This window comes from Nuphar pumila, chromosome 3, assembly GCF_984573655.1.
Source record: "Nuphar pumila chromosome 3, dmNupPumi1.hap1.1, whole genome shotgun sequence".
NCBI classification, from domain to species: Eukaryota; Viridiplantae; Streptophyta; class Magnoliopsida; order Nymphaeales; family Nymphaeaceae; genus Nuphar; species Nuphar pumila.
In genome coordinates, this window is record NC_143251.1 from 33,166,235 (window position 1) to 33,190,099 (window position 23,865).

Below are 23,865 nucleotides of genomic sequence, written 5' to 3' on the forward strand. Positions count from 1 at the left end.
TCAATTGCATTATTTTTTTGGGGTGAGAATGAGTGTTACATTTTGCAAGATACCCAAGATATACACAACAAACATAAAACATTGAAGTAGTTCATTGGAAAAAAAAAGTTTGTTTATTTCGCAAACTTTTTATGAATTTCACGTACAAACAAAAAAAAAAGACGAATACAAGCGCTTATATATAGAAGTAAATTGGCATGCTAAACCAAAATCTTGTATTGTTTAATGTTGACAGCACACAAAAGTTCATAAATTCTACAAACTTTTCATGAATTTTGCATTGAAAGTAGACTTTACAACCAACACGAAACTATTGACGAAATTCATATGCTAAAATGAAATCTCTCATTGTTATAAGTCGACAGCAAGAAAGTCTGTAAATTCTACAAACTTTTTACGAATTTCACACAAAAGGCAAACTATCGTAACCACCAAACGTGAAACTCTTAACGAAATTCACAGGAAATTTTCACAAGCAATGTCGTGATACTCATACTATTTGTGCAAAATTTATGATTTCAACAAAAATATCGTGTGAATTTCATTTTTAGTGAGATTTAAGGAGATCAAAAGAGCATTGCAATGTAACACCCAAAAATCAATAAATCTGCTCATGATTAAGGTAAAAATGTCCTAAAAAAATAAGAACATGAGAAATTGGTCATAAGATGGATTTCAAATTTGGGAAAATGCATCAAATGTGTTGTACAATACGGTCATTTTCATATATAGAATGAGTAAGAAACTAATACATAAAGGGGTTTCTTGATTAAGAACCTCATAAGCCGGATAAACAGCTGAAAACAAAAGTTAGTCACTCGAAGGCGCAGGTTGATCATATGAGGCTGACTACAAACTGCTAACAACTTGAAACCATAGTTTTTGGCCCAGGCGATTCCAGCCATTCTGGATGAGCATACAAAATAGTGCCACATGATTGTCCAATTCTGATCCTCTGCCAATTTGGGAATTCTCATCATGTATCATGTGCATCTTCTTCCAAGTGATGGATCTTGACAAAAATGAACTTCGTTGTGAATATGAGGCCATACTGAGAAGCTTCATTTCTGTTTTCCTTAGTCTTCTCAAACTTATTTGCATGTGCCGATGTAATACAAAAAACACTTTAATACAGTATGCAAGAATTCTTTTCGATGCACCTCATTATCATATGCACCAACCTCGATCAACATCTTATGAATCTGAATCTTTCCTTGGCAACCTCAACTAGAAAAAATTAAAACAAGATTAGACTCACAATGTAGAGCAAAAGAATTGATATCATGAATAAATATCAGCAACCGATTACTTTTGAGTTTTTGGCAATTACACAACCAACTCTCTTAGATCCAGCAGAATATGAGCAAGTTTTGTACAGCATTGGATCTGAAGCTGGGAAAAGACCCGATCCATCAGCAGATGTTGAAACCTAACCATCAAAAAGCAAGGATTGTTCAGATGCAGCCTGTTGAGAGCACGTAGTAAACATAAATTTGCATAAGATGACAAATGACAGTTCAATAATACCTAACAGAGTATAACTAAAATTTTTCTAAAGAAACAATAAATTATAGTTGTTCAACCCAATGTTGTATCGTACGACGCAGTATGATACATATCGCTACTATGAGAAATAACAATATAATACATGTATTGTGATATGAGTGTATATTATATTTGTATTGTATATATCGTACAATACACCTTTGGCGATTTTAAAAAGAGCTGAATCTTAATTTTTTCTTTTTTGAGGTTTAAAGACCTCGTGAGGGTTGACGACCTCATTTGTATAGAGGCCATTAGAGGGAGTATCAACACACCCTAAGAGTTCAGAGAGCGATTTGTGAGTTGATTCGTGCACAAAGGAGAGGGCTTTTGCAGTTTGTTGCTCTAGTAAAAGTACATTTCAACCATTTTTTTACTCAAGGAAGTAGGTTAAGGTAAAAAAAATCTTATTTTTACTTATTGAGTTTTTGGAGGAAGATGATATCAAATGATCCAACATGGCAATGGGACACTCAAGTAATTAGTGAAAACCGATTAAAAATTGAGTGCAACTATTGTAATACTATTTTTTGGGGTGGTATCTCTCAATTAAAGCATTATTTAGCTAGAACACATCTCAATGTTACGGCCTGCACGTGAAGAAATTTGTTGGATGTTGTAAAATGTCAATGCCAACAATTACTCACTGATTTGAGAGAAAAAAAAAAGAGATGAGTGAGGCAGAAATGAGGTATGTGCAACCCTGAGAGAACGAAGATAAGCTTCATATTTCTTATCCTACATCCCTTAGCATGGCATCAGAAGTAGGAAGTTCTGCAACGAAGAAGAAAAGTGTGGTTGGTGTTAGTAGTAGTGTTGCAGGTACAAAAAAAATATAAAGAAAAAGAGAAGAGAATTCTTTGAGAGGAAGTAAAGCTAGAGGCGCTATTAGGAGTTTTTTTTTCTAGGACTACCCATTTGGCGCAACCTGACATTCGTACTGCTATGACTCCTCAATATTTAGTCGATTAAGTGAATATCGTGGTTGGGAGATGCTTCTATGATGTCTTTACTCATTTCAATGCAACAATTTTTTTTATTTTCAGGCCATGGTAGATGTCATAACGAGTATCAGGTCTGCATATAAAATGTCTTTATATCATGCTTTAAAAGAAAACTTAAGATACTAATGTGAATAAAGTAAAGACATATTGTGATGAGATGGGACACTCATTGAGAGAAACTAGGTGTAGTATCATGGCAGATGGGGAGATAAACAGAAAGTCAATAAGCTTGATATTTTTTTGTCTATTACTCTGAAGGAACTATATTTTTAAAGTCAATTGATTTGTCTTTTACGCTCAAGACAATAGATGTATTTATTAGGGTATTTGATCAGGTTGTGAAAGAGGTTCAAACTGAAAATATTATTCAATTCATTACTAATAATGCAACAAATTATAGTGAAACAATTAAAGAATTAGCAGAAAATTATGAGTCATTCTTTTGAACCCCATGTGTTGCCTATTGCATAGACCTCATGCTTGAAGACATCAGTAACAATGATAAGATAAATCACACATTTGAATGTTGCCAAGAAGTTACTAAATTTATTTACAATCATGAATGAATTTTAAGCCTAATAAGAAAATACACTAGTTGCAATTACTAGACTTACGAGTTTTTTGAAAGTGCAAAGTCTAGTAAAGAATAAAATTGCACTAAAAAAAATGTTTTCATTAGATGAGTGGAATGCATATCCCTATGCACAAAAAAACAAAATAAATTATAGATATTGTATTTAGAAGTGAATTTTGATATTCATGTGAAGTTGTTGAGAATAACTATACATTTGGTGAAGATACTTCGATTGGTTGATAGTGAAGACAAACAATATATGGGTTATCTCTATGAGGCCATGGATAAGATTGTTAAGATAAGCCTTTAATATATATATATATATATATATATGTAAACTAGAATACCCATCAAGGGTATTCCGATCATTTTACATTGTAACAGGCATCATCCCATTAGGGTCTGACTGTTTATTTTTATGTTTCCTTTTTGTAAATGTAAATGTGTACTAGTTGGGTTGTTCCCTATGACCCTTGTGTATCATAAATAGGGCTTCAAGCCCTTGTATATTTCATTGCCTTAGCATTTCATGCAATACAAGAACCTTTATTTTGACCCTTGTGTGGGTAGTGTTCTTGGTTGGTTGTATTCTTGTAAGTTCATAAGTGACATGTATTTGCTTTTGTTCTATTTCATTACATGATATCAAAGCTTTGATGCTCTTGAGTTATTATTCATTCAAAAAGGCCAAGAAAATGATCGTGAGATTGGTAGAACATCGGTTTGTGGGATCGTTGCATCGGGAAGTGCACTATCAAAGAGTGCCTCAACAATTCTTTTGTCATCTTCGTTTCTCTCTTTTTCTCTCTCTCTCATTATTGTAAAACATAGAGGATGAAAGAGAAGTGATTGTCTCTATTCCCGTGCGACTCAATGATACTAACTATGTGACGTGTGCATCAATAGTGAAACACAAAATATAAAAAAAGGGCCTATGGGGTTTGGATGATGGTACCGAAAGAGAGCCTAAACTTATACTTACTAAGATTGAAAATGGAAAAGAAGTGTCTCTTCAAGGAGAAGAGATGTCTAAGGTCGTCACTGAATATGAAAAAAAATGGAAAGAGTAGAGGATGGGTCATTCCAAGATAATTTGATGGCTCATCAATAGTGTTGACATCAACAAATGCTCTAGCTTAGCAAAATTTGACTTTGCTAGTGATGCATGTACGTATCTTAAAGATATGTAGTCTCAAGGATATTACTCACATATGCAATGTGCTAAATAAAGTGAGAACTAAGACCCAGGGAGAGATGAGCATTAGAGAATATTACAATGCCTTCTCTCTTCTTTAGGATGAATCGACTCTTTTAAAACCAAAAATGGCATTGCGCCCAAGACGAAGACCTTCGTGAAAAACAAATTAGAACGGAGCATTTCTATCAATTTGTTAATGGGCTTAAACTCGAATTTGAAGGGACCAAGTTGGCCCTTCTTCGTAGAGGTGTACCTACCATATTTGAAACTCTTGAAGAGTTAGCTATGAAGGAAAATATGTTGAAAAAATCATCTATTTCAAATGATGAAGAATTCATGCTTGCTATGTCAAAGCCCGAAAATCACACTAGGAGTTATAAATCTCTTCACTTTGTAAAAAATAATGAGAATGAAAGAAATTCCAATGACTATGGAAGAAGTCAAAATGATAAAAGAAGTGATCATGAATACAAGAAAGGTGGCAAAATAATATGTTACCATTGCTATGAACCAAAACATATCAAACATTTTTGCCCTAAAAGAAGGAAAAAAGATCAAAGAGATGATAAAAGGGTGGCTTTTGTGGGACCATCTTTTGAAAGCAATAGTGTAAACGACTCCAAATGCATTGGCTCATTATCTTTGGCACAACTCATAAAGTCACTACAACCAATGTTCAAAAATCAAGCTCCTTCTTTCACAGGGGCGGTTGTATCTACAAGTGGTAACCCTAGTAAGACTTCTTGGATCATTGACTCCAAATGAATTCATATTATCCGAATGTCATACTAACACAAATGATTCTTATGTTTCAACCGCCGATGGAACTTCCTTAATTAAAAGTTTTTGGGATTTTCAAAAACAACAAACTTTCTTTATACCAAATATTAGAGTAGTACCAAAATTGAATTTAAACCTCTAGTGTGTTTCCCAAATTGCAGACCATGGAGGTAAAATTTTATTTTCATCTAATGATTGTTTAATATAGGATCTCCAGTCTGGAAAGCTGATTGGGCAAGACCATAGAAGAGGAGACCTCTATGTTATGGACAATGTTCAGTTATCAAAACATATTTTTTGTAATTTTGTGGAAAAGAAAAATATAGAAAATTGGCACAAAAGGCTAGGATATCCTAGTGTGTCCAAATTACATTTGTTTCTATTTCTTACAAGTTATAAAGAAAGACATTTTGTTTGTGAAGATTGCATCATTGGTAAAATGAAATCTTTACCCTTTAGGGCTAGACATTTTATAGCTAAAAATCAATTTGAGTTAGTACATTTGGATGTATGGGGACCGGCTCCGGTTATATCCAAAGGAAGAATATTTTATTATGTTGTGTTTGTGGATGATTATAATAGACACTCTTGAATATATTTTCTTAGACACAAATCTGAAGTATTTGATTGTTTTAAAAGTATATGTTGGTTGTCTATGAAGAGGCACAACACACAAAACCTCTCTCTCTCATATTAGTCTACCTAAGCCTCATTCTCCTATATGAGTTGATAAATGAAAGTTGAATCCTTAATGCCGCACATACACACAAATCTTCACTCTTTACACTAGGCATACCCAGTGAATCTTCTATTTAAAAATCTCAGTCTTGTGATACATATAATGGTTGTATATTCTACACTTGCTACTATAAAAGTCTGATCCAAGACTTGAGAAAAGTATAGACCGACTCTTCCTAAGTTGTTAATGGAGTGTTTTTTACCTTTTCTGAGGAGTCGATATCAATGCCGAATTGCTCCACATTTACTTGAACTACTGGTGATGAAGAGTGACAACACTATCAAAGAAAAGAGGCACACTAAAAGGCTTGACTATACTACCAACATCGATATTGATAGGAAAGAAAAGAGGCTTTCTAGAGGTGGGCAATGGGCCGAGTCGACACGAGCTTAATGGGCAGGCCATGGTTCGGGGGTTTCACAATGGGCCAGTCCATTGCCCACCCCTAAGACCTTCCATACGCCTTCTTCCTCTATGGATAGGTCTCTGTGGCAATAGTGGGACACAAAAGTCATGGCGATCATTGGTCAGATGCTTCTGGTGAAACCAATTCCCAGTGTGCGACAGGTGGTGTGTACATGACTGCTTCGCTTGACACTACTGTTAAGCCTCATTCTCTTATATGAGTTGACAAAGGAAAGTTGAATCCTTAATGCTGCACACACAGAGATGTTCTCTCTTTGCACTAGGCATGCCCAATGAATCAGCTATTTACAAATCACAGTTTTGTGATACATATAACGGTTGTTTACTACATACTTGCTACTATAAGAGATTGGCTTGACACTTACATCACCGAGGACAAAGTCTTGTATTTAACATCGTGTCCAAAAAAGAGAACCAATCAGTCAACTCACCCCTCGATCGGTGCCTTTTGTTTCCCATTCCCAATCATGGTCCCTCCACTTCACAAATCAATGCAGTAGCCACCTCCTTTAAGAGGCCATGTGCTCATGCAGTAAAATCACAGTGAACTATCAAGCAGCCAGCTAGCTGGAATTCTAGCCCTATCCATTATTATTGCCTTTAAAAAGAACTAGCTTCTTATTGCAAAATGCATCTTTAAGTGAAATGAAACACTAGTGCAAAGAGCAATGTCACAAAGTGACAACAACGAATGCACAAGCACATAAGCAAGAAGCCACTAATGGGCAAAATACAACAAGTCATAAAGGGCTAGGCACCAAACACACACAATGTGAGGGAGAGAGAGCTTAAAATACAAAGAACAATGTATTGAAATGCTCCTAGAAGCCTTGAGAATAAGGGGGAGAAAGACCCCTTATTTATACACATTATGGGATTAAAGGGGGCTCCTATAGAGCTGCTCGGAGCTTCCAAATGATCATAAGCTGTTGGAAGCTCCCCAACAGTCACATTTGTGACCCTTGAGGAGGGCCCAACAGCTCTATAGGGAAGACCCTCTTACTCTTAATCAAATGGGAAAAAGAAAAATAAAGAAAGACAAAAAATGTCCCTAATGGACATGTCTATTTATAAAGAGAAAAAAGACTAAATTGTTAAATATGTATATGTAAATGGATATATTCCATGTACTGTATTGTACCACTGTACTGTATTGTACCACTGTACTGTATTGTACCACTTTACTGTATTGTACCACTATGCTGTATTGTACCACTTGTACAGCATACTGTACTGTATTGTACCACTGTACTGTATTGTACCACTTGTACAGCATATAAATATCAATGGAAAGGGGAGAAGATCCCATTGCCGCCCAACATTTTTTTCTCTCTTCCCTCTTACCTCTCTCTCTATCTCTTGCTACGATAGTAAGGTGACTCCCACATCTGATTTCTCACATGGTATCAAAGCCAAGGGCGTGGTAATCACGATCATCAGGAAGGCCCCTAAGGACCTTGACGTGCGTTTTTGGGCGTTCTCAAGGAAAGTGTTTTTTTTTCACCTTTTCTCTGTTGTTTCTCCGTTGAATCACTATATTTCGACGTCGTTTCTTCATTTCCTCATATCGTGCATCTTTTCCTTCTTACATATTTTGTTATCCCCAATTTTATCAACCCTAATTTCTGTTTTCAATTTTATCAAACCTAATTTCTGTTTTCCCCAAATTTGGGAACCCTCATTTCTCAAAAGTGCCTCTTTTCTCAAACTTCTTGTGATTTCTTATCTATTTCTTGCAATATAGTTGATAAATCGTACATTCTGCACGATTAACTGAAAAATCGTGATTTCCAAAACTCAAAAATTTCTGTCCGTACGGTTCTGTCCGTACAACCTACGAATTTCTGTCGTGCTGTTTGATTCATCCTTGATCTTCTTCCTTATGGATTCTAAAATCAGCCCCGGATTTCTTTCTCAACTTGTTTCTCACAAATTAACTCATGATAACTACTTACTTTGGAAACGCCAAATTCTGCCGTTTATCCGAAGTCATGGTCTTTCCGGGCATCTGGATGGGGGATCACCCGCCCCACCTATGACTATTACGCAAGAGGTAACTGGTAATGATGGGAAGGTGAGTTGCATTGTTATTCCAAATCCTGCGTATGATGTTTGGTTTCAGAAGGACCAATCTGTGGTTGCCTATTTGACTGCCACGTTATCTGATCGTATATTACAAACTATCTCTGACCATTTTACTGCTGCAGAACTATGGAGACATCTTGCTCACTCTTATTCACAGGTTTCTGAATCACGTGCACTTCAACTGAAATGGCAGTTCCAATATATGCGAAAGGGAACTAAGACCATTACTGAATTTCTAGGGGATATCAAAATTATCATTGATCAGTTGGCCGCTATTGGATATCCTGTTTCTGACAGAGATGTTGTTCAGCAGGTATTGGGAAGCCTTGGGCCCCAATATCGTATGTTTTGCACTGCATTACAGGTTGCCTCTACACTTCCATGCTTTGAGGATTTACAGGCCAAACTCCTACAGTATGAAGTTAGTTTGACTCAAGATCATCTTATTGATGATCCTCACCCTGTCATGTTTACATCTGGGTCTACCTCATTTCGTCCACCTGCTGCTCATATGGGCCGTGGAGGACTCCTTCCTACTCCTACTGCTCCACCTGCCACTAGAGGTACCTGTGTCCCTACTTGCTTCCATTGCAACAAGCGTGGCCATGTGAAAGCAGATTGTTGGCACAACCCACAGAATCGCAACAAGGCAGGGAGGCCAGGACCAAGAGCTGGACAGATGAATGTTAGACAGTTTCAGGGGCAGCCGCAGGGAAATTTTCGAGCACATCAGGGTACTGATCAGGGACAGAGTGCAGGGTTGCCACATGATGTGCAACAAATTCTGATGACTGCATTTAACAACATGAATTTGCGTCAGAATGATGATGGAGTTTGGTATATTGATTCTGGAGCAGCCGCACATGTTACTTCTGATGCAGGTAAACTTTCCAACATGGTTCCTTATATTGGCACTGGGACTATTGTCACGGGAGATGGTTCCCACCACCCTATTTCTCATACTGGAAATGCATCTCTCTTTGTCACAATCTACACTACCATTGAAAAATGTCTTACTCACTCCTGCCATTGAGAAAAACATTTTATCTGTTTCTAAATTGGTTGATGAAACAAATTCATCCATGGAATTTACTCCGTCTTCTGTTTGTCTTAAGGACCTTCGAACCAAGAAGATGCTCGCTAAGGGTGAACGACGCGGAAACATGTACGTCTTCGAAGCAGCCCCCGGGACTTTGAAGACGTCATCTACCGTGTCTCCATCTTTTCCTGCTTATTTGAGTCAGTCTTCTTCTGTTATGCAATGTAATAAGCCAGTTTCTTGGCATCGTCGGTTAGGTCATTGTAGTCAAGGGTTCCTTGACAAATTGTCTTCTCAGGGTTTTATTCCCAAAGTCAAATTAGATCATAAGTGTCCTAGTTGTAATGTCTGCAAGAGTCATGTACTTCCCTTTCAAAGTATCAATAAAAGAGCTTCCAAGCCATTTGAAATTATTCACTCTGATGTTTGGGGCCCAGCTCCTGTTTCATCTCTGGCTCTCGTTATTATGTGTTATTTCTTGACTCTTTCACTCGTTACACTTGGATTTACTTTATGAAATCTAAATCTGAAGTGTTCAAACTTTTCAAACAATTCCATGCCCTTGTTCAGAACCTTTTCAATTCAAATATCACTTATTTCCAGTGTGATGGTGGTGGAGAATACATATCTCATGATTTTAGTGAGTATTTAAAGGACCATGGCATCACACGTAACTCCTCTTGTCCTTACACTCCACAACAGAATGGAGTAGCAGAACGTAAGCATCGGCATATTGTTGAAACCGCGTTAAGTATGATGCACAATATTGATATTTCTTTCTCTCTTTGGACTGAGGCCTTTCACACTGCAGTGCATATCATTAACAGGTTGCCTATGGAATTATTAGGAGATCAGTCTCCTTATTATTTGCTTCACGGTTCTCACCCTTCTTATGATGATTTGCATGCTTTCGGATGCATTTGTTATGTCCATGTGGATCATTCTTTACGTAACAAGTTTCAGGACAGAGCAGTTCAGTGCAGATTTCTGGGATATGCCGATGGGTATAAAGGATATAGATGTTATGATCCTATTTTGGGTAAGATTAAGGTGTCTAGAAATGTTGTTTTTGATGATGACCATTTCAGCACTTGTGATACTTCTCAGGTATATGAGCAAACTACTTATGATCCATGGCTTTGTGATACTTTGCTATATGACTCTATCAGAGATCCTGTTGTTGATGAACCAATTCAGTTTGAAGCAGACAACTCCATCATCCAGGATGCACCTTCACGGTTTTCAGGTTTGGTTTATGCCCGTCGAGGAGCCCCTCCAACTCCATCTCACGAGGCTCCCCCTCTTCGACGATCCACACGTGAAAGGCATCCTATCCATCGTTGGGTTAGTTACAACAATTTTTCTCTTGACTTTCAGTTGTTTCTAACCAATGTGGCCAAAGAGAAAGAGCCGTCTAATTTCCATCAGGCAGCCCATTCTCGAGCTTGGGTTGAAGCTATGAACGAAGAAATGGCAGCACTTCATGAATGTCATACATGGGATATTGTTCCTCGACCTGTTGATAGAAATGTTGTTGGTTCCAAATGGGTTTACAAGATCAAGCGTAAACCAGATGGTAGCATTGAAAGATATAAAGCTCGCCTTGTTGCACGCGGATTCACACAACAATATGGGCAAGATTATGAGGAAACTTTTAGCCCTGTTGTCAAAATTGGCACCATTCGTGTGATCCTCACTTTGGCACTTCAGCATGGTTGGTCTCTTAGCCAGTTGGATGTCAAGAATGCGTTCCTACATGGGGACTTGAAGGAAGAGGTGTATATGGAGCAACCTCCTGGATATAGTGAACATGATGCGGCTACATGGGTTTGTAAATTGAGAAGGTCTCTTTATGGTTTAAAACAGGCATCTCGGTCTTGGTTTGAGAGTTTCTCCATGGAAATTCAACAGCATGGCTTTTCTAAGAGTATACTTGATCATTCTTTATTTATGTATAAGAATGATCATGTTACTACTTGGGTTCTTATATATGTTGATGACATCATTATCACTGGGAGTGATGATGCACATATTGCCTTGGTCAAGTCTTTACTCATGGCCAAATTCAAGATGAAGGACTTAGGCCCATTGCGATACTTCTTGGGAGTTGAAGTCGATAGACAAGATGATCGACTCACTCTAAGTCAACACAAGTATACTCTTGACATTCTTCACACCACTGGTATGATTAATTGTAAACCTCTCAGCACCCCATCTGTCTTAAATCATAAGTTTAGTGCAAAAGAAGGCCAATTATATCATGATTCCACTTTATATCGCCGCATTGTTGGTATGTTGCAATATCTTACATTTACAAGACCTGACATTGCTTATGCTGTAAATCAAGCATCTCAGTTTATGCATGCTCCCACTGATTGTCATATGGAATGTATTAAGCGTATTCTCAGATATCTGAAAGGGACTATTGGAGATGGATTGCTCTATCACAAAGATGAAAGCTTCACTACAGGACACCGTTTACTTACATATTGTGATGCAGATTGGGGTGGGGATCCTGATGAGCGTAGGTCGGTTTCAGGATATTGTGTTTTCATTGGCCCAAATATTGTCACTTGGAGTAGTAAGAAACAAAAGGCCATTGCTAAATCCAGCACTGAGGCAGAGTACAGGGCAATGGCAGCAGGGACAGCTGATGTCACTTGGGTACGGCATCTTCTTCAAGAGTTGAATGAACCCATCTCTTCCTCTCTGCTTTTATGTGATAATCAAAGTGCCATTAATATTTCTTTTAACCCTATTCATCATTGTCGCACGAAGCACATTGAGATTGATCAGCATTTTGTTAGACAAAAGATTGAAACAGAAGAAATTGAGGCTTCGTATGTCAGATCAGAAGACCAAGTGGCAGACATCTTCACCAAAGGATTGGTTAGTCATCAATTTTGGTTACTTAAGAGCAAGTTGAGCATGATTGAAGATCATCCTCAACTTGAGGGAGGTTGTTAAATATGTATATGTAAATGGATATATTCCATGTACTGTATTGTACCACTTGTACAGCATACTGTATTGTATTGTACCACTGTATTGTATTGTACCACTTGTACAGCATATAAATATCAATGGAAAGGGGAGAAGATCCCATTGCCGCCCAACATTTTTTTCTCTCTTCCCTCTTACCTCTCTCTCTATCTCTTGCTACGATAGTAAGGTGACTCCCACATCTGATTTCTCACATAAATTGCCCGAAGTGGACATTACAAAAGACATTCATAATGCATATATATATATGATATTCATATATTTTAACACCCTCCCTCAAACTGACAATGAAATCACCAAGAGTTTGCTTAGGAGAAAGTTGAAACGCGGGGACGACAAAGCTTTGGTAAAGAAATCTGCAAGTTAATACTCTGAAGTGACCAATGGCAGTTGAATTGTAATAACCGGAAAAAAATTAAGCTTGGATTCGGGTCGGATCCAGACTTGGACCCGACCCAGACCCAATAGATTCACTGCCTCCCATGTCTTTTGAAGGCAGCGAGGCTGGGGTTTCAAAGAGAACCCCCGCACCCTTCTTCCTCTCTCGTTCTCTCTCCCCGGCACCCCTCGATTCTCTCTCGTCTTCTGTGATTTGCCGGAAAATCCTGTCAGGCTGCCGCCACCGGCGACAGCACAACCGGAGCCCACACTCGCCGGCGACAGCCTCCCCTATGCGACCTCGCCGGCGACGCCTCTCTACCCAACGACCCCCGAAACTCGTTGTCGGTTGCGCCTCGCCAACCTTTGTCGCCCCCGTCCCGAGGGCTCGTCGATGGCCTCTCGGCCGGCACCCTTAGTCTTGCCTTGCTGCCGGCCACCTCCTTTCTTCTCTCTGCTGCGAAGGCGCCGACGACCCACCGCCACCGCCTTTCGCTCTGGCGACCCCCAAGTACGCACCCACCTCCCCTCTTCGTTTCTTTTCCTTCTGCCTCCTCTTCTTCTCCGTGAGGGGTCGACCGACAAGGGGCAGAGCCCCCTGCCGTCGCCTCTCATAGGCAGGCAGGATCGACTGACAAGGGGGCTGAGCCCCCTGTCGTCGGAAGGGGGACTTCCCCCTGCTTCTCTCTTTGGGATCGACCGACAGGGGGGTTGAGCCCTTTGTCGTTGTCTGTCGTTAGCAGGGGGACTTCCCCCCTGCTTCTCTCTTTGGGATCGACCGACAGGGGGGTTGAGCCCCCTGTCATCGCCTGTAGTCGGCAGGGGGACTTCCCCCCAGCTTCTCTCTTTGGGATCGACCGACAGGGGGGCTGAGCCCCTTGTCGTTGGCAGGGGGACCCCCCCTGCCTCTCTCTTTGGGTCGACTGACAGGGGGCAGAGCCCCCTGTCGTCGCCTCTCATCGGCAAGGGGACTCCCCCCTTGCCTCTCTCTCTGGGTCTACCAGGAAGGTGGTGCCGAGCACCCCTCCTCGCATGTCTCCCTCTCTTTTTCTCGATTGGGTGGGCAGGGGTCGAGCCCCTACCACCTCCCTGCACCCCCGTTGTTCAGGGGAGGGGCCAAGCCCCCTCTCTGCTCCCTCTTTTCGGGCGTCAGGCAGAGCCTTTTCCCCCTGCTTGTTTACGTGTTCGACAGGCAGGGGCTAAGCCCCTGCCTCTTTGCGTATTCGGCAGGCAGGGGCGAAGCCTCCTGCCTCTCCCTTTGTGGTAACGGGTAGGGGCTTGCTCCCTTGTCTCTTTGCTCTTCTGGCAGGCAGGGCGACGCCTCGGCCTCCTCGTTGCCTTCTTCAGGTAGGGGTGCAGCCCCCTGCCTCCTCGTAGTTTGCTAACAGCAGGTCAGCAAGGGTTTGCAGCCCCTGCCCCTACTTCTTGCGCTATAGCAAGTGCGCAAGGGTGTGATGCCCTTGCCTCTGCTTCCTTCGCGTTAGGTCAGTGGCAGTGCCCCCGACCTTCTGTTTTTGGCGCGATGGATCATGCTCGTGCTCCGCGACCCGAGTCGTCTATCGCTTACACTCGCAGACGTCAGCAAGCTTGCAACTCCCAAAGGTAAGGGAAGATTGCACAGAAGACTTTGGCAATTGAATTAAGTTCAATTAACTAAAAAGGGACCATTAAATAAATATATATATATATGTATATTTATACGAGTACGCATTTTACTAAAGGACGCGGTTTTGCGATCCTTATCCTTGACTTTGTCGTCGTGCATCGCGCAAAGATTTTGCGTTGCACTCCTTCTTATAGTCTTTACTTTGCCGTCGCGCTTTGTGCCCAGGATCTTGCTTTTGCATGTGTTGTTATTGCCTTGCTATTGCAGATGACGCTCAGGTTCTCGCTCATTGCATACGCTTTTGAGGCATCCTCGTGGAGAATGCAAGAGACATCTACCACTCTCCCTCTTGCGACAAGAGTTCAGTCGGGAGCGAGCAATACATCCTCGTCTAAAGAGAGGGATACCTCGCAAGGATCATGGCTCTTTGTGTGCGCAGTCCTGCAGAGTCGACTTGAGATTTTAGGGAGCTGCGCAAAAGCATCAAAGACTACCCAAATCAAAGCATTTTGAAGGAGGTGATTGGTTGGTTCTGTTGAGAAACTCGTATCCCATCTATCGAGGTTGGTATAGAGTCATGCGGGGCATGTAGATACCCTAATAGCGGATGAGATTCGAGATAATCACATGCCAAATGTTGGCAAAAGCTGCTGGTTGTTTCAAAATATAAAGAATGTCAAAAGTAAAGCTTGAAAAACATTACATCTTTGTGAAACACTCCTGTTGAGGTTCCTATTGAGAAACTATACCCTTTTCATTCTAGAGTACTTGTAGTCGTGCACTACACGCTAGTACCGCGATGATCGGATGAGCCGGTCGTGCTACCTCGAATAGTGCTAAATGCACAATGTTGTAATCACATAAAATAGCCTTATATTCGCCTTCACAGGCAAGATGCTCGGGTGGTTTAAAGACTACAGCATAGGATGGGTCGTCAGTTAAGCAACCCCTAACGCACACATTCGCTTCTTGTTGTCTGTCAAGAGAGAGGACAGAGCGGTACAAAACTCCAATGGACAGGTTGTTAACAACCACCCCACGGGCAATGATCCGGCCTCCCCAGTCATTGGAGTTAGGAGAAAGGGGCTACAATAGTTAGCTCAACACTTCTGCAGAAGTTGGATGCATCTGTAGCACAGCTTATCAGCCTTTGGGGAATCCTCTCTCGGCTAAAGTCGTCCCTTTAGGAGCGGACTCAACTAGCTATTCGGGTTATTGAAAATACATAGAATAACAGATGCCTGAACTAGTCTCAGTTGTTTCTATGTTTTGTCTGCGTGTACCCGCAAGCCAGTAATATCGAAACATAAAGTTTGTTCACACTGGTCGATTGCTTGTTTACTCGGTAGTTCAGTATGCTACTCGTTGAGTTGTACCCGCATGTCGAGGCGTTACTCTAGTTTGTTAAACTACTTACGTAGTTCTTTGCTGAGTAATAACTATCTTCTCATACTAGTTAAGTGCTTATAATAATAGCATTATGCCAGTTGCTACATATTAGCATGTGACTTGCTTTACCCTTGGTCGAATTGTTTGGTGCTTGTTGTAACGTAGCACTTGTTGGCTTGTCTTATAAGTTGCTTACATATTGTGATATAACTGTTGTTGTATGATTGCTTATCATGTATAGCTTATGAATGGCTTGCGACACAATGGTTTATGCCTTACGATTAATTTAATTACTTGCTGATGGACTGAGCCATTTGATGGTAATTGTATGTATTGCGAGCATTGCTATTAGTGCATGTCTTATTCAGTTGTTTTGTTTGGCTGACAAATAGAGTTAGTTACTCTTCGCCTATAGAATCAGCTGGATTGCCATATCTGTGTGTTCTCATGTGTCGTTTACGCATGCTTTGAGGTCCTATTTGAGGATTGCAATGTTCCTTGTGGCAATAACACGATGCGTAGTATTATATGCTTCTGTGTGATGTGATTGATATGCCACGTGATAAAAAATGTTGAAAGTATGCAATAATATGTTCATGGTTCATGGAACCTTATTAGAGGAATGGGTAATCGTGTGTTTTATTTTACCATGTGGAGTGATACGATACATATTCCTGATATACATGCTTGTGCCCATATTGGTGGCTACTGACCCCAAAGGCGGTCAATTGTTCGGAGCAATCGATTGTATTGATGCATGTATCACTGAGTGGGGTGTCTGCTGAGGACCTGATCTCCAAAGGATTATCTGCGAGGGCGTGTATGATCAAGACCAGGTAACCGGCTAGAGTGGTAGATTCTCTGTGAGTATGTACACTGTCCATGAACGGGTAGCCGCAAAGACGGTGAACTCCTGTGAGGAGGTGTATGGTTCAAGACCAGGTATACCATCTAGGGCGGAATTCCTTGTGAGGTTATACATTTCCCAGACCAGGTGATCCGGCGTCGATCTTGTTGATTATTATAGTGGCTATCGACCCTGAAAGCGGTCATTTGTGTTGATGTGTGTATTACAATGATTTTTATTGTATATGACATTTGTTGGGGACCGGTTTCCTAAAGGTTTCGCTGTGAGGGTATGTATGATCAAGACCAGGTGACCCAGCTAGAGTGGTAGAATCTCTGTGAGGATGTACACTGTCCACGAATAGGTAGCCGCAAAGACGGTGAATTCCTGTGAGGAAGTGTATGGTCCAAGACCAGGTATACCATCTAGGTTGGAATTCCTTGTGAGGTTGTACATTTCCCAGATCGGGTAATCCGGCTAGAGCGGTAGAATCTCTGTGAGGATGTACACTGTCCACGAACGGGTAGCCGCAAAGACGGTGAATTCCTGTGAGAAAGTGTATGGTCAAAAACCAGGTATACCATCTAGGTCGGAATTCCTTGTGAGGTTGTACCAGAGTTACCAGTCGAGGAAGCGGGAGCGGGAAGCGATACGGGAAGCGGGAGCAGGAAGCGAGGCACTTTCAAAAATTTAGGAAGCGGGGAAGCGTGGGACCACTTAGAAGAAAATTCCGAACCGTCTCGGAAACGACCTAGGAAGCGAACCGGAAGCGAGGGGGAAGCGAAAAAATGAAAAAAATGGGGAAGTGAGGGGGAAGCGTGGGGGAAGCGCTTCCCATAAAAGGGAAGCGCGCTTCCCAAAAAAAGAGGACGCTTCGGAAGCGCGACGTTTCGCGCTTCCCCTTTTGCCTAGGCGCTTCCGGTAACTCTGGGTTGTACATTTCCTAGATCGGGTAATCCGGCTAGAGCGGTAGAATCTCTGTGAGGATGTACACTGTCCACGAACGGGTAGCCGCAAAGACAGTGAACTCCTGTTAGGAAGTGTATGGTCCAAGACCAGGTATACCCTCTACGGCGGTAATTCCTTATCAGGTCGTATATCTCCCGGACCAAGCGATCCGACGTGGATCTTATATTTTTGCTTACCATAAAAAGTTATGGTGAGTTGTGATGATCCTCTGAGATTGTTTGAGATAGCCACTTATGAACTTATAGTTTCGACTTTCTGTTTTAGCATGATTACATGCAGGACTCATATGTGAGAATCAAATCATTAGTGATTTGAGATAGTGATCATGTTTTGGACCTTCTACGGAAGGGTGGGCTTTTCTGAGAAAGTATGACGCCTTAGTGAGTCATAACTGGTGACAGATGGCCGCGTAAGGCCTTGAGAGATGGGAATAGTTCAAGGTTGTTCAAGACAAAGAGTTTGTTAGAAATAGTGAGAGCGACAAACGATGTCCTGATAATGATTAAATGTAGAGACCCCATTCTAGGAACGAGAACAAGCTAGTTGCGTGGTGGTTCACAACCTACGATCAAATGAATCGTCTTGCTACGTTTTGCCATTTGCACTGCTTACGCATTTGCACTGCTTACTTACCCGCTTGCACCGCTTACCGCTTGCACTGCTTGCTTACTTTGAATCGCTTACCTTGTTGCACTGCTTGCCCTGTTGCACTGCTTCCCTGTTTAACTGCATATCTGCCTTAAACTGCTTAGCATACTGAATTAAATGTACTTAATTCAGTTTCTTGTAGTCTCTCTTATCCACCTACTAGTTTTTCGCGAAACTAACTCATTCTATGGGTACAGGTGATGATTAGGTACACTACGAGCGATGGTGCGATTGCAAGATGGCTTCAAGACTTCTTCCTATTTTTAGCTCGCGTCCTGGACGTTTTGGGTTTATAACGAATTTTCCTTGGGATATCCAAATTTTGTGAGTTTTGGTTCTTTTAGCTAACGTGCCCAAAGTTGTCAGCTTGTCTTCTGAATTAACAAAAGAATAGTCTTCCGCTGATTTTATGAACAAACTCTGGAGGAAAGAGACTTTTTCTAGTCTCTTGTCTGTTTTCTGAAAGGTTTGCAAGTTTGAAATTTTGGGGCGTTACATGAATAATACCACGCAAAAATCCATCCCGAACATAATGATAGTCCATCTTAATGTACTTTCTTCGTTCATGAAAGGTGTGGTTGCTAGCAATGTAAATGGCACTCTTGTCACAACACGGTTTCGAAGGAAGAGAGATGATGACTCCTATGTCTTTGAGCAGACTTCTTAACCAGACAAGTTTTGTTGTAGTCGTGGTCATCGCCCTATACTCGACTTCTGTGGAAGACAATGACACATTTTGTTGTTTCTTACATCTCCAATAAATTAATGATTCTCCAAGAAAAACACAATAACCTGTAGTAGAAATACGATCATTGAGATTACCACCTCAAATCAAATTCAGTATAAGCAATTAAAATAAGAGATGAAGAATAAAATAAGAATAGTTCTTTTGTTATTGTTTCCTTTATATATCTAATAATTCACATTACAGTATCCACGTGAATAGAAGTAGGGACATTTTGAAATTGACTTGCACTATGAACAATGAGCAATATTTGGCCTGGTAATAGATAAATATGTTAATGACTTAATAAATTGACGATAAAGAGTGGGATCCTCTAAAGGAGTTTCATCATCAGCTCCCATCTTAGCATTGATTACTTCTGGAGTCCAATTTTTTCCGTCAGTTAAGTTAGACTTGGCAATAATATCTGTTGCAGGCTTCATTTGAGACAGAACATATCCTCTAGGAGAATATACAACTTCAATCCTTAAAAAATCTAAGGTCAAACATATCAAAATTATTTTTAAGAATATTTTCAATAGACTCAATGCCTATTTTAGCATTCCCACTGAAGATCATATCATCAACATATAACAACAAAATAGTTATGTGATTACTTTCATTCTTAACAAAAAGAGCAGTATCAGTATAACAAGAAGTAAATCAACTATCAAGAACTTTACTAAAACGGTTGTACCAATCTTTTGAAACTTGTTTAAGACGATAAAGAGTTTTATTAAGCTTAAGGATTTTTTTTTTCAATCTAAAGACCCAGCTGATGATCTATATAGACTTCTTTATAAGAATCCCTATTTAAAAAAACATTTTTGACATCTAATTGGTAGATAGTTCATTATTTAATAGATTCTTTACTAGTCATCCTAGCAACCGAAGCAAAAAACTCATCATAATCAATTTCATACTCTTGTACATAACCTTTAGCAACTAACCTAGCTTTATATCTTTCTAACGACCCACCACTCTTAGTTTTGACTTCATAAATCCATCTACACCCAATAGCATTTTTCTTAAAAGAAGATTTACGATTCTAGTGTCATGGCTTATATCCAATGAAAATGTTGCTTAGCTTCTTTAAAGTTGGAAGGCTCATGAAAAGAATGAATCATCATTAGACAAGTTTTATAACTTGGACAAAAAGAATCATAGGACACAAACTTTTGAGAAGGTCTACTACTCCTAGAGGATCGTCTAGGTAGGGATTCCTCTACTTGGTCCTCTAAGGAAAGATTTTGTGAATACATGTCAAAAGTGTTTTGTTGTTTATTTTCCTCACGCCGAGTATACACATGCATATCATTAGGATTCTCACTAGGACAATCATCTATTTCATGAGAATGGTTATCATAAACAATTTCATTATCACAAATTGTATCATTAGATTTTTTAGAGTGATTTCTAGGTAACAAGTCAAATAAGAAAGAATAATCAACATCTTCCTTGGGTTGTTGATGTTCAAAACTATTTTGTTCTTCAAGAAAAGTCATATTTCTTGAAACACAAAGTTTATTATTTTTAACATCATAACACCTATATCCTTTTTTATTTTCATCATAGCCATTCAATGCATATTCAAGAGCTTTTGGTGAGAGTTTATCTTGTTCTTGAAAAAGAACAAAACATTTGCAACAAAATATTCTTAATATTTTAAAATCCAAAGATATTTTAAAAAATCTTTCAAAGGAAGAAACATTTTTTTTAAAGATGAGGATGGCATCTTATTTATAAGATATATTACAGAAAGAGGGATTTTGGCCTAAAAATTCTTTGGAACATTTTTAGAAATGAGAAGAGCTCTTGTAGTTTCAATAAGATGTCTATTCTTTTTTTTGGCAAGGTCATTTTTATGAAGAGTTTTGGGACAAGATCTTTGATGAATAATGTCATTTTGTTTAAGATAATTTTGAAATTATTTTGACAGGTATGCTCCTCCGGAATGGGATCTAAAGATGGTTATATTATTTTGAAATTGATTTTGAATAAGGGTATGAAATCCTTTAAAGATAGAAAAAACATTAGATTTATTTTTAAGGAAGTAAACTCAAGTGTATCTAGAGAAATAATCAATAAAAACAACATAATATGAGTATCCTCCTTTAGACATGACAGGTGTCGGTCCCCATACATCTTAATACACTAGCTCAAAAGGTCTTTTCGAAATGAAGTTGCTATGTTGAAAAGAAAATGCATGTTTTCAAGGATACAATCATTGAATGTAAATGCCTTTTCATTATAAAAGTTCTCAAAAAGAGGAAAGAGATACATCTTAGAGAGACTAGAATAACCAAGCATTTTGTATCAAGTGGCAACATCCTTAGTTTGAACATGATTGCAAAAAGACTTAGATGGTAATGACAAAAAATCTATATAGTATAGGTCTCGTCTTCTATGGCATTGCCCAATCCGCTTCTTGGATCAAAAATCCTGCACATAGCAATTTGAAGATGAAAAAGAGACACTATAACCTAAATCGGATATTTGCGAAACTAAAAAATATTCAAGTTAAGTTCAGGAATAATTCTAATTTTCGAAACAAAGAATTTTTTGTCATTGTTCAAAATTGTTTCAAGAGTTCCTATCCCTTTAATATCCAAGGATGTACCATCTGCCGTAAAGACACAAGATTTAAAAGAGTTAGTATTTTGTTCGGATAAAAGAGATAAATTTGATGTCATGAAAGGAAGCACCTGAATCAAGAATCCAAGAAGACACACCAGAAGTTGATGAAACCGTAACACCGAAAGTAGGTGTAAAAAAGTTGTTTCTTACAAATTGTTGAAATGCTTCTGCAAGTTGAGAAATGGAGTCCTTGATATCTCCAATAGAAGCCACTTTTCTCTTATGCTTAAGACAATCGAGTCTAAGATGTTTCGGTTCATTACAATGATGACGCACAATTTTTCTTACACCACTATTGTTGTCAGTTATTTCTCCAAAAATGAGGAGGTTTATATGTCCACATATTGTTACCCGGTTTAAAAACTGCATGCACTTCATCAATATCCGTTTTTATAATCCAACAAGTTTCTTCTTGACATAGATCAGCAAGAATTTCACTAAGAGGAGTTGAAGTCCTATAAAGTAAGGATCCTCTTAGTTGTTCAAATTCGGGCCTAAGCCCATGAATAAATTGAAAAAGTCTCTCCCTCTCTATTTGTTTTTGCCTCATGGCACCAGCATTTCCTTCCCATTAAGGGGATAAAGCACTATAATAATCCCTAATACTCATATCTCCTTTCGTGGTAGCTCTCATTGTTTCTTGCAAAAAGAAATGCCTAGCAAGGTCTCTTTGAGTATACATACATTTCATGAAAAACCATGCTTCATTTGCTTTCTTGAATTTGGCAAGATTAGCACAAATTTTAAGCTCCACATTATTCATAAACCATGCCAATATTTTGGCATGCTCACTTTCCTAATCTTCAACTTTGGATTGATACTCATCTCCACTCAAGGTTTTCTTCAAGATTATTCATGAACTATGCATTTTCTTCTCCACTCAAGGCTTTTTCTTGATCTCCTTCCGTCTTGGTGAGCTGCAGTTGAGGTTCCAAAACCACACCATATACATACCCCCAAAGTTGTTTACCTTTGAGGTTCTCCATAGCGGCCGCCCACATCCTATAATTAGTCTCATTCAATTTGAATGAGAGATCAATCTTTGCATCCTTGTCCGCCATTATGTAAAAAAGGAGAGAATACAAGAACATGTGTGCAAAATATAAGCACAAAGAAAATGAACCAAGCAAGAGTCCCAAGAATGTTCAAACACCTAGAGCTATGATACCATGAAACGAAACACTAGTGCAAAGAGCAATGTCATAAAGCGACAACAAAGAATGCACAAGCACACAAAGAATAAGTCACTAATGGGCAAAATACAATATGCCAAAAAAGGGCTAGGCACCAAACACACAATGAGAGAGAGAGAGAGCTTAAAAATATAAAGAACAATGTATTGAAATGCTCCTAGAAGCCTGGAAAATAAGGGGGAGAAAGACCCCCTTATTTATACACATTATGGGATTAAAGGGGGCTCCCATAGAGCTGTTGGGATCTCCCCAACAATCACATTTGTGACTGTTGGGGAGGATCCCAACAGCTCTATTGGGAAGACCCCCTTACCCCTAATCAAATGGGAAAAAGAAAAAGAAAGAAAATTAAAAAAAGACAAAAAAATGTCTCTAGTGGACATGTCTATTTACATAGAGGGAAAAGGATTAAATTGCCCCTATTGCACATTACAAAGGACATTCATAAATATATATATGCATATATATATATATATATATTATATATATGCATGTGCACACACATATATATAAATATGATATCCATATGCTTTAACATCAAGTACTTCCAGCAGCTAACTTAATTTAGAAGCGAGTTACAAAACTATTGTGTTGATTCATTATCAAGCTATGGCTTCCATTAAATTTTTAGAAAAAAGTCATGTGCATTCGAAAGATGTACAGCAAAAATTTACCTCTTCTTGCACAGAATCATGGCTCTTTGCAGTGATGCAGTCCTTGAAAAACAAGATCTGTTTTTGCATGAAACATAAGACACTGCTAGGTAAGATGGTTGACTAAACAACAGATGAAAAGGTAAATTTTACCTTATCCAGTAAATGAACATTTGAAGAATTTGTTGCCATGACCTGTAAGCCAAGGCAAGAATTGGAAGCACTACAGGAGGGGCAGTAGACAGGTCGGAACACGCATCCATCTTCCTCACACCAGATATCCTCATTTAGAGCACTTCCTGTGGTTCTTTTGTGGTTAAGCTGCCGATCAACAGAATCAATGTCAGAAACAATAATTGACACAGTTTCAGGAACACTCCTAGTAAGAGATTCTTGAGAACTTGCAGTAGCCAATGCTGATTCCAAGA

At 39.4% G+C, this 23,865-nt stretch overlaps 1 protein-coding gene and 1 long non-coding RNA gene across 2 annotated transcripts in view; both read right to left on the bottom strand.

The window, feature by feature from the left end:
* Positions 1-657: 657 nt before the first annotated feature.
* On the bottom strand, positions 658-23,749 carry LOC149842525 (uncharacterized). The gene is made up of 4 exons (XR_016430777.1): positions 23,591-23,749; positions 23,459-23,515; positions 1,310-1,429; positions 658-1,227 (listed from the first exon to the last, which is right to left on the bottom strand). It is a non-coding gene; the product is annotated as an uncharacterized LOC149842525 (long non-coding RNA).
* The window catches only part of LOC149842526 (uncharacterized), a 49,773-nt gene continuing 49,632 nt past the window's right edge, over positions 23,725-23,865 (bottom strand). Inside the window, exon 14 of the mRNA XM_090000683.1 lies at positions 23,725-23,853. Within this exon, the coding sequence (XP_089856809.1) occupies positions 23,725-23,853 (129 nt within the window). The remainder of the gene's footprint in view (positions 23,854-23,865) is intronic.